This window comes from Trachurus trachurus, assembly GCF_905171665.1.
Source record: "Trachurus trachurus genome assembly, chromosome: 5".
Taxonomy (NCBI): domain Eukaryota; kingdom Metazoa; phylum Chordata; class Actinopteri; order Carangiformes; family Carangidae; genus Trachurus; species Trachurus trachurus.
The window spans coordinates 13463780-13476154 of NC_139896.1; the positions used below are offsets into that span (position 1 = coordinate 13463780).

General features: G+C 41.2%; 1 protein-coding gene across 1 annotated transcript; it reads left to right on the plus strand.

Annotated features, from left to right (window-relative positions):
* Positions 1-705: 705 nt before the first annotated feature.
* Positions 706-12105, plus strand: LOC310985649 (uncharacterized protein; the record flags this gene model as incomplete). The annotated part of the gene is made up of 11 exons (XM_083971268.1): positions 706-721; positions 3093-3267; positions 3354-3445; positions 3532-3764; positions 4002-4238; positions 4322-4396; positions 4507-4723; positions 6318-6526; positions 7786-7858; positions 10251-10368; positions 11910-12105. The coding sequence occupies 11 exons, from the start codon at positions 706-708 to the stop codon at positions 12103-12105; spliced, it is 1641 nt and encodes a 546-aa protein (XP_083827394.1).
* Between the last annotated feature and the right edge of the window lie 270 nt (positions 12106-12375).

The window sequence follows — 12375 nt, forward strand, 5'->3', positions numbered from 1 at the left end:
AACAGATTAACTAACACTCTAATAAATTAATAAGGCCACTTTATTCATTTAGGCGACTACAGTAGGCTAGTTTGTGTATTTTACATTTTATTCCATTCTCTGTTGGACTTTTACTGTATGTGGCAACTTACTGTTTTAGATACCAAACCAAGTCATTTTATTGACTGGAGTTGTTTTGTTTGTTGTTTTCTCTTCTCCTCTCTGTTATTTTGTATGTTTGTGCACAAGCACCTTGCAACTTTGTTGAAGAGAAAGGTGCAATGTAACTGAAGCTAATTATTGTCGTTGCTCCTTCCAGGCACAATGTGTATTCCAGACACTCCACTGAAATTGAACCTTTATGAAACACCAAACACCCACACCCAAATTTCACTCTGATGCCCCCCAACCTACCCCTCTGACGCCACCCCACCCCACCCCACCGAACAGCTGCACCTTGAACCAGGAAACCCCGTTTATAGTAGCTATGTGTGTGTGAGCTGTGTCACTCTGTAGCATTGAACTAACCACATCACACACACGTGCCACAGTGAGTTTGGTAAGTGGTTTGTAAGGTTGTGTAACCCACCAACACAGTCACTCCCCTCACTTAACAATTTGCATAGTTGCTGTGATATAACCGGAACTCCACGACCACGTAAAAAACTCTTCACACTCACCGAAGCTGACAGCTGCCGGAGTCCGTCACGCCCATTAACACAAACCATGCCTACCGAGAAAGGTAAGATAGTTACTCAATTGTTTGGTTGTGTCTGGGGGTAGAGAAAACACCGTACAGTAGAATTTAGAGGAACAAACAGCACCGTGGTCCAGCGTGTATCTGCGCCTTGTTTAGAGCAGATATTGTCTATCTTAAGATTGGCTACTGTCTATCGCCTCTCTGACGCATGTTGTGTAGTCATGGTCGCAGGGAAACGTTTTCATGCTGCACAATATCTTTGTTACATGTAAGTAGGCTATTATGTGTAAAGTAGGGTGGTTCATATTACTACCCCACTATATGTGTGGTATGTGTAGTATTCAAGCAAGTGCAGTCAAAAACGTATTGTAAAAGTAGCCTACATACATACAACAACATGCACTTTAATTATAAAGAAATGTCTGGAAAGATTATTCATGCATCAGTGTGTAAAGTTACTGTTCTAGCTGGTTTGGGTAAAGTTAGTTTAAGCTGCTTCATTTACATTTAGATTGTTTGATATATTGGTTCTAAACCCAGAGTTGTAGATACCACTGAATTGGTCATTCAGGAAGAATATTAAATAAACCTGCACAGCAATGAGATGATAAATGGGAGTGGAAATCTTAAACAAAAACAAACAAACAAAAAAAACTATACTGTCGAATCGAAAATGTATTTAAAAAAAAAACAATTTAAATCAATGGGCATCAAACTGTCATTGAAATTATTCCACATGAAAACATCTTTGCTCACAACCTTGACATAAGAAGCAAAAAAAAAAATTGAAGCAAAATCAAAAATGGTTTCAGGTGGAGTTTGTGACATATAGCTCCCAAAAACAAAACCTATAATAAAAAACATTTTGTTAAATTCCAAATGTTTTAATAATAATGCTTTTGGTTAGATAAAATAACAGCACTGTGGTCTGCTCTTGTTCCAAACCTACTCTGATTGGACAACATAAATCTTAACACTCCACTCACATGCCACACCTGCAGCTGTGAGGAATGGGGACAATAATTACAGTGCAGGTTGAAATTCCCAAAACATGAGCAGAGCGTGGACCCAACGGAAAAATAACTCAGTGTGCCATGGGTGTGAGGAAATCACATGGTGCCAGAGACTGCACACGGGCCTCCTCAAAGCCAAGTGCAAGTATGTAGGAGGAGAGCATGTGGTTATGACTGCTTCATAGTGATCAACTTATGCTGGACAGACGCATGTTTCCTTTATGCACGTTTTACTGGAGGCTATTAAACAGTAAGCAGAAAGTTCCATGGTCTTCTGTTGTTAATGAAACAGGTCCCTGTGCCTTAAAATGAGCCACCATGTCTCAGCACATTAATAATGATTGAAGACATATTCAATCAAAATCGTGGCCTGTGTAGTGCCCTATCATTCTTGTTAGGAAATATTCCAGATCTAGGCCACCAAAATAAAGATGATGATGTGGACCAGACTTGATGGCTCACCTGTTTTGATGTAGGATTGACCCAAAACACAATATGGGACCCAGCTCGACACTGCTTTCTACTCGTTAACTGATATTTCTGCGCTCATTATATGTTTTAAATCTGTAAAATAACCACTAGCTGTCAAATAAATGTCACTCTAAAAAGTACTGTTTCAGAAATATATAACATAGCATAAAACACTACTAAACAAGTATTTCAGTCACTTACTACAGTAGTTTAATAATGCACAATTGAAAGAAAAAGCAACTCAGTTCAAGCTCTTTGCATTTTGTGGCTTTAATTGATTTTGTTTTTTTGTATGGACACATATGGAGATATTGAAAACTTGAAAAGTTGTCATTGTATTGACCAAAAAAATAATACCATCAAGAAAAGAACCTGCATATCACCAAGCAATGAACATACTTAGTCATCATTTATTACTGCAGCCCTGACATCTCTCAAGCTGGTTAGTTGTGCTGTACTGAAGCATTTATTGAAGCTTGGTCGGGGTGAATAAAGATGAGCAGTGCGAGTTAACACTGTGTATGCCACCAAGTTTTGACAGTTTTATTTCTCCCTTGCTTTTTAAATCCTGAATTGTACATATAGATTCTTCACAGAGCCTGTACAGTCACATTGTATATTTTATACAATACCAACCTCCCATGGGAAGGTTGCTGCCTGTGACCCTGAAGTGCTCCAGTATTATGACTGTTTACTCCGCTGACCAGACACTCAGTCCATCATATCTTTATAACCTTGGTTGCTACAGCAACGGCTGTTGGGAACTGGGCCAGCTCGACTCTATCAGTGTCTCCACTCCAGCTTCCTTTTGAGATTGTGAACTGTTGATTTTTCAGGGCTTACTTGTCAATAAACACTATCTAACGTTACTTGATGATCAAAAAAGGAAAAATGACTCAGTGTTATTCCACCAGTTCCTGACACCCCAGTGGAGGTCCTCGTGGATCTCCTGTCAAAGGCCAGTAAGATAGCTGGATCAAGTAGTAATGTCCCAGAAGAGTTAAAGGGTCACCTGGAGAGGGCTCTGGACATAGCCAGCGGCCTTGATGACTACCTGGAGAACATGACCACACCGGAAAGTGAACCGCTGACCGAGCTTTATGAGTATGTGCTATATTTGAATCCATTAATCATCCAAAGTTCAAAGTAAGAATAATGAGGTTATTCTTCCTCCTTATTGTTATTTGTAGAAAAACTGTTTCGCATGACTGGGACAAGGTTCACAAGGAGGGTAAAACTATGTTCCGGCTTCCCAAGGAGTGCATCACTGGACATGTTGAAGGTTAGACATTTATACACACACTGCTCACTGTTGTTATATTCATTGATTTATCATATGATACATGCTCTCTTGTGTGTTTTTGGCAGGCCAGACCCTGAAGATGCTGGTTCGCATGAGTCAAGCCAAGAGGGTCCTAGAGATCGGGATGTTCACTGGTTACGGAGCTCTGTCCATGGCCGAGGGGCTTCCTGATGATGGTTGTCTAATTGCTTGCGAGTTAGAGCCATACCTGAAAGAGTTTTCTCAGCCCATCTTTGACAAGTCTCCGCACGGCAAGAAGATAACGATTAAAACCGGCTCTGCCATGGACACCCTTAAAGTAAGCACAGAAACTATAAGCATTGCTGAAAAAGAGGATCTGAGTGTTTTCAGAGACCTATTTGAAGATTAAAAGGATGTTAAGGCTGTTTTACAAACCAATAGTTCATGCAGCATTTATCACTTTAACATTTACAGCCTTAGTTATTGCGTGTCGTAGGCAGCAGCACAGACTCTTCTTTTTGGAGTCACTGTGGGCCACGTGACAGGTTTTCTAATAGCTATCTGTCCCTTCCAGGAACTGGCTGCTGCAGGCGAGCAGTTTGACATGGTCTTCATTGATGCTGACAAGAACAATTACATCAACTACTACAATTTTATCCTGGACAATAATCTGCTGAAACTACGAGGGGTCATGTGTATAGATAACTCACTGTTCAAAGCTAAGGTTTATCTCAAAGACACCACAGATAGCAATGGGCTGGCGCTTCGAGAATTCAACCAGTTTGTGTCCAATGACCCACGGGTGGAGCAGGTAAATTTCAGACCTTTACATACTTGTATGTGTTTATTCAGGTATTATCTTTTTTATGTAAACGATGCCTATCTTGTTTAAAGGTCATTATCCCCCTCAGAGATGGCATCAGTGTTATCTGCCGGGTCTCTGTGGCATCCGAGTGCTCAAGGACACAGGTACTGTTTGGATAACCCTCTGTTCAGCCAGTACTGACAACGATGAGTTTGACTTTGTTATAGCATCATTCTCACTGATTTTATCTGCTTGTCTTGTTTCTGTTTGTCAGAGTAAAGTGACAGATGATGAGGTTTTCCGTGGAGTCCAGGGGCGACCCATCCTCGATCGAATGCGTCTTGATGGAAAGGTGGCCTACGTGACGGGTGCTGGTCAGGGGATAGGCCGAGCATTCGCTCATGCCCTGGGGGAGGCGGGAGCAAAGGTGGCTGTGGTCGACGTAGACGAAGTTAAAGCAGAAGCAGTCACAAAAGAGCTCTTACTCAAAGGTATGGCACGTGAACACAACATGTATAGTTGTGATATTGCTGTTATATCCATTAATGTACACTGCAGAAAATCCAGGGATGGGTTGTTGATTGGTGAAAAAATAAACGATTAATGATGAAAATATTCATTATGTTCTCTAAAATATGAATATATTTTTTGTCAGGCACAAATTGGACTATGCTTGGATTGCTGAAAGCAATACAATTAATAATTTATAGTGGCATTTTTAGCTTTTAAACTTCATCAGGAAGCAGCAGTGGCATTCAGTATTTAAGAGAAAGTCTTTATGTTAAATGACCAGCCTATATCAGTATAATATGATGTATCGATTGTAATTTTCCACTGACATATGGTAGTACTGTATGTGAGCGGGTGTACGTCTCTAAATTGTGGAAAAAATTGTTTTGGTGGGTGACCTGTGGAGTATTTACGCAAACGTGTGAATTATATCAAAGAGTCACTTAAATATCAGCCTGAGCTGCAAATATCAGTTTGAAATCTAACATGTTAGTAGTATAATTAAAACAAAGGTGAATTTGGTGTTTACACAAAAAGAAAACGGCAGGTTTGCAACCAAAAAAAGTTTGCAGGGTAGCTGGTCAAATCCTTAACTCTCAATACACCAGGCTCTGGTGTTTATTTTCATTTTACCTCCAAACAGCTGTACTTGTTTGAATACACCTCTCTCTTATTTTGCTGATTTAAAGAAAAACTGTTGTGATGCAGTAAACAATCACGATCAGTCTCTCCAATTATTTTATTGATCAGTCATTCTATGTAAAACATGAGACATTATAAAAATGCTGATCATGGTTTCAAATAACATTATAAGTAATAGAAATGTGAAAATACTTATCATGTGCTAGGTTTGCTCTATCTTTCTCCTATAATGCACAAACTGAAGACCGGAATACGGATTGTGAAATAGGTCCCTTCAGACATATTAAGTTGTCATAGATGAGTAGAGTTCATTAAATTGCTCTTGAGATGCAGCAATAACCTTAAAGGAACACGTGGCAGACAGTAACTAAAGGAAGGATGAAAGAGGTAGAAACGAACTGTACTTCTTGGGAGTCCTCAGGCAAAATGAAACACCTGTGAAAAGAGTCAAAGCATTACAACGGGTGAAACAGGTCAGTCTGCAGTGTCTGAAACATTACATGTCACATTGATCAAAGACCCTCTAGGCACAGCAGCTTTACTGGGTAGAACACCAGCACATGTACTTACATGAGTACTTTGAAACACATTTGTGCCGCATGTCATTGACTGTCGCTGTGTTCAGTATGGCTTGTAGCCAGCAGATGGCAGCATAGTACAGGTTATCCAAATCCTGTGTGTGGTTTTTTTTGTCCCCCTGCACTTTCCTAAAAAATGAAATGTTCTTTACATTAAAAAGAGAGGAATTTTATAGTATTTTTAAAATTACATTGTATTTTATTTTATTTGATAATGCTTGTATCGTTTTTTATTTATTTAATGAACCAGATGATAAATAGAATTAATTTCATGAATTACTAAACATATAGCATATACATGGTTTTCACACACTCGTACTTTTTCCACACTTCTTTTTTGCACAATCTTTTGCAGGTATCAATGCCCTTTCAATCACAGCTGACATTAGCAAGTCAGAAGATGTCCAGAGGATGACTGACAGCATCGTCTCCAAATGGGGAGCCATCCACATCGCTTGTAACAACGCCGGCATCAACATGAACTCAGCCAGTGAAGACACCAGTTTAGAGGAGTGGGACCAAACCTTTAATGTCAACCTGAGGGGGACTTTCATGTGTTGCCAGGTGTGTATCACGGGATGGAAATGCTGTGTGTGTGTGTGTGTCACAGTGTTTCTTTAAGTGTGATGCAATGAAAATACTTAGGCAATGTAGAAATTCAATTAAGGTTTAAGTTTCATTCATGTTAACAAGGAATTAATGATCTCATAGGATTTTTTCTCTATGCTCTCACTGTGAAATACTATCTACAAAGAATTTTATTTTTCACCCCAAACCTATTTGTTTTTTAAATAAAAGACAGAGGAAGACAAGCTCTAAAAAGCCTTTGAGTGTCATAAAACTTGAAAATGAGATACTAGGCTAAAATCCTGTATGAGCTGATTTAATCTCAAGGTGTCTTTTATTCACATTTGTGAAACTGGAATGATTGTGTTTAACAGAAATAAAACAACACCAGAGACAGAAACAAACACTTAATAAATATTTGATAAAGACATTTTTTTCACAGATCATATCAACTTTTTAACTAGAAAGTACTTAACACATACTTAACAGTTGTTGGAAAAAAAGGAGGAACATTTTTTTCCTACTATAACACCAGTATCTACATTGTTTCTGTGAAAAGCACAAATCTCCACAGCAGCAACTTTCAACACTAGCATAAAGAGCCCTGTTTTCAGCTTTGTGACTACTCCACAGACACCCGTTGGTTGGTAAATAGCTTTTCTCATGACACATACTCATAATTTTATGTCAAACATTTCAAGGCAACAATCAGTGTTCACACTGACACATTGTAAAGCAGGTACAATGACTGAAAGCCACAATCTAGAGCTGCAGGGTTGAAACCAAAATCTTTCTAAAATAATCTTCATTGGTGTAAAATTTCCTAACAATAAAAACTAGGATTTCTTTTACCAATTAGAAATATTTCTATCACCATCATTGCTCATAAGAATGAATATATTGAGAGAACTAAATTGACTCTTGATGACATATTGCTTCAGTAGACGATCTCTGTCAAGACTAGTTATAGAGTATGACCTAATTACTGATGGTCCAACCAGCTTTACTTGCACCGTAGCTAAATTTAGTACCAAACTATCTAGTGGGCTATCTAGTGTATATGTAGGCCGCACCACCTTTTATGCGCAGCTTTAAAATCTACTAACGTGCACCAAATGTTGTTTAACCAACGATGAGTGTCTCCAAGGATAAACTACATGTTTTTCTGTTGATCTGTACTCTTGTGCTTGTGTGTAGCATATCAGTGCCATAATAAGATGTTTAATGTGGCTCTTTTCCCTGAATCCTCGCCTTAGGCAGCAGGTCGAGTGATGTTGAAGCAAGGATACGGCAAGATTATCAACACAGCCTCCATGGCCAGTCTAATAGGTGAGTGATGATTCTATTCCCCCACTCTCTCTCTCTGGAGCCCCTCCATGTCTGCTTTTAATCTCTCCATTTGGCGTGGAGAGTCGGGCTGAGAGGAGGAGGGGGAGGAAGTAAGAGAGTTAAATACATTTGTGCTGTACAGCTATGTGTGGGAGTATACATCACATTAAATAGTTTTTATCATCAGACAGAAAGTCGTCATATCTGACTTAGGATCGTTGCTTTTGCGAAGCAGAAACAAGGAAGAGAATCGGCTTTCAGTGCGTCTTACAGTTTCCATGTTTGTGAGCAAACTTGATGTGAACCTGCACATTTAAAACAGGATTAGGCAGCTTTTCTCTTTGCAACTTTTACCCTAGTTAAACTGTTCTATAGAGATGCATCCACCCCTGCATACAGTAAGCACAGCAGGAAATACAAAGTGTTGTGATTGCGTCTCGCTGAGGCGGTTTTGCATCATAATAAACATCCCCTCTCTGCGGAGCTGTCTGGAGGATGTGGAAGGCAACCTGAGGTCCAACTTGGGAAGGGAGGGTTCCTGTGCAAAGGCAAAACCTCAGCCTGTGCCAGCGGCCTTGTTTGAACAGCGGAAGACACTTTTAGAGTCTAGTGAGAGCCTAGTAAAAGCCTTGTAATTCACTGCACCGGTGTAATATTCCTCCTCCAACAGGTTCCTCCAGAGGAACGGCAACACTTCATCAGCAGTATAGTCAAATCGCCAGTAAACCGCTGTGCCATATGGGCCCCAGTCCCGACTGTGGGGGCAATCTGTAAAACAGGAGCATGCTGGTAAATAGAGGCCGGCATAAAAAAAATGATCAATTACTCACATTACGTACAGTCCTTCAGGAATTTACTTTATTGGTCTGGACATCTGTTGTAATATTGTCATAATGTGTAATCAGATGGGACCTGTTCAAGCCAAGTGGAAGCCCAAAAAGCAGCAGTAAATGCCCAATTAAAATGCACAATGACAGCTTTTTGTCCATCTGCTGAATAGAATGTGTGTGTGCCCACTAACACCCACTCCACACACACGCACATCAAGCACCTTTTTTTTCTTCTGAATGACACCCAGACAGGAAATATTGAAGTTGATATGGTCAGTGCATGATGACCTTACCGAGGGATTTGTGATTCACACACACACACCTGCAGATCTTTGCTGCATGCTAATGCACATTAGCGTCATTTATGGGAAAAGAGTGCATTATTTGAACTCCTTATCTGCTCAGAAGAATTCCAAACTTAGAGGCGTGCCTGATAAAGAGCATGTTTTCTTCCACTTGAAATGGGCAATAAGTAGCAGGGTGAATGTTAAAGAGGGCTTTGGAGAATGCTCTCCTTCTACCTCCTTTTTCCTTCTCTGGGGATTACTGCTCTTTAAGACGGCGAAAACATCAATGCAGGTTTATTTAAAGGATGAAGGCATTTTCTGAATGGTATTTGGGGGCCGTATCATCAGGTCTTGAGTGAGGATTAGTGCTGTTAGGCATTTTGAGCTGTGTTTCCTGTCCTGATAAGTCGGATTTCACCTTCAATCTGCGTGTAAGCCCTGGGCTCTGCTCCTCCTCGCCTGCTCCTCTGAGGTCCTAACCTACCCTTATCCAGCCCTGCCCAGCCCAGCCCAACCTCACCTTCTTCCGCTATCTCACCACACTCTGCAAAATCCCACTCAACCACACTCTCAGCTATGATGCTGTTGTCCTTCCCTTTACATCTTATTTCCTCAGTACTTTCCACCTTCTACCCCCCTCGTCCTGCACATTTCCCTCCTCTTTTATCCCAGCAAAGTGTGCAGGATGCTCCGGCCTTTTCTCCCCAGGACCGGTCCCTGCCTCTTTGCAGCTGGCCAGTATTTATCATCCCGGTCTCACACTGAAGCCATTTGGCAGTCACATCGGCAGGTGATGAGGTTAACTACTAAAGTTGTATGTAACTTGGAGCCTTCCTTGTGATGATTAATCAACCAGCAGAAAATGAGCCCCTGTCCCGGCAATCCCATGCAGTGTGCAGCATCTGTGATGGTCAAGGCAAACAAATGGCTCCCTGCCTTTGTTGCTGAGGACAGAGCATAACTGGACAGTATAAGCAATTAATTTTACATGGCTTTCTCCGCAGAGTCCCACCAGCAGCTAATGGAAGAGCTTTTATGTAGTGTCGGCAAGAAACTGCAGGGGCTGCAATATACAGTAAAATAGTAAAATGTATAGGTTGTTAGTCACCTTTTAGAGAGGAGCTGTTATTATTCTAAAAAATGAAACAAAACACTTTAATGATTACCTGGGAAAAGTACATACCATTATAGATGATGCAATGAATGTTAGCTTTATGAATCGCTGCATATTTTTATCCATTTAGGGCAACTGATGCTTTGTGTTCTCCCCTGCAGTTCCCCATCCCCAGAAGCAGCTTTCCTACAACACATCCAAGGCTGGAGTGGTCAAACTAACGCAGACCCTTGGCACCGAATGGATTGACAGAGGAGTGCGTGTCAACTGCATCTCACCGTAAGTGCTGTCTATTCTTGGCCTTCTTCTCTTTAGTGGTCCACCTTGTTGAGTGTGGTGAAGGGATTGAGCTGCAAAAGGAAGTGGTGATTAGTGTGTTTGCTTTCATATGAAGAGCCCCATTTGAGAATGATGCACTAATTTAAGTCCTCAAACAATGCATCAGTGCTTAATTAGATGACGTCTTGAGGGATGAATCAACCAAACACTTGCTCTAATTGTTCTATTCAATTAGGGAATCAAATTTGCAACCTCACTCCAAGTGTCGCTGCAACAATAGCGCCTTGTTTGTATCTATTTGTCTGTGAAGCTGAGCAGTGGGAAGAAAAGAGGAGAACACAGGAAAGGCTGTATGTGTACGTGTACGTTTGTGTGTGTGTGTACAAGGGTGAGTGTGTGTGTGTATGTGTTAAGTGGAGCATCCCTTAGCCCCAGCCATCCCTGAGCAAATCCGTCCGGTGGCACCGGGCGAGCCAGGCCCAGTCACAGCCCCAGAACAAAGCCCTCACACGCGCCGCGCTCAGCCTTATTTATCGGCAGCTTGTTTGCTAATTTTAATTTGCAAAGAAGCAATTCTCTCTCCCCTCGCTAACTGGGTGTCTCAATGGGCTGCTGATTTCTTTGAAGTGACAGTCGGTAAATATGCATAAAAAAGGGACACAATTAGCGCTCACGAGGTTGACTGGAGCCTGATTCCATTGGCAACTTTAGCCGCAGCGGTGATAAGCTGCATTATCTAGAAAATTGGCTGAGGGAAAACAGTACCTCTGATTGCCAGGAAAGGTTCCAGATAACAGGGCAGCTGAAGAGAAATATAATTGAGGTGGAATATGTTAACCAAGGTGTCACACGCTCCTTGGAAGTGCTAATTTAGCCAAATGTTGGAATTCCATATCAAGGCGCCGGGATACATCGAACAATGATTCAGACCTTGCGGCTTTTAGTCACTGTCACATTGATTATGTAGAAAGTCAGAAGTCGTCTCATATTAGGCAAAAGCGGGCGTGTTGACATATTTATTCAAATGTAAGCTCTGTGATATTTCACTGGAGGAGGTGGAAGGAACTGCATTTGTTGTGACACGGAGCTGTTGGACGACAAAGCAGCCATGCACGAGAAGAAAAGCAGCACACCTGTTTACTTACTATTCAACCCGAACACCGTGTCAGCTTCAGTATCAGCTCTGCAAGGAGTTCAAGCACATTTCAATCAAGATTATGAGGGAGTTGCATATAATAAGTAGTTAACCAAAGGCTATGAGCAAATTATGCCAGACAGACCTCATACCCGTGGGCTCTTCCTGAGATGTGCCAGTCATTAAGGTGCCACCAGTCCCACAGTAAATATCAGAGATGCCATGCCATGCCCTTTCTTCAAAGGATAATTGGGTTTATTTTTGTCACCAAAGTGGTGGCTCTGAAACAACGCTGTCACTCCTGGCTCTGAACTGTGATGCCTTCTGATTTCATTGTATGCGTGTTTTTTCTTTTCTTTTTTTTTCTTTCCTCTTTCTCTCACACTTTCTCTGTCTCTCTTTTTAGGGGGATTGTTGACACCCCTCTCATCCACTCTGAGAGTCTGAGGCCTCTGGTGCAGCGCTGGCTGTCAGATATCCCTGCTGGTAGACTGGCTCAAGTGACAGACCTGCAAGCTGCAGTGGTCTACTTGGCATCTGACGCCTCCGACTACATGACAGGGCATAACTTAGTCATAGAGGGTGGGCAAAGTCTGTGGTAGAAGAGGGTAGATGAAGAGATGAAAACTTTTTTTTTCCTCTTCACTCTCCTGGGATTAGTCTCAGAAATAGGTGGCATTCACATTATCTCCCTTTGACACATTCAGAGTATTAACTTTTGGTCAGCAGTCAAAAAAATGTAAATGTTTCTTGTTAAGTAATAAAAGCAGTACAACAGCCACCAATCTTCTTGTCACACTGTAAATTTGCTGACTTGATTGTAACTTTTCTTCCAAACCCGTCCAAATAGTTTTGTCACAATTTCAGTTGAG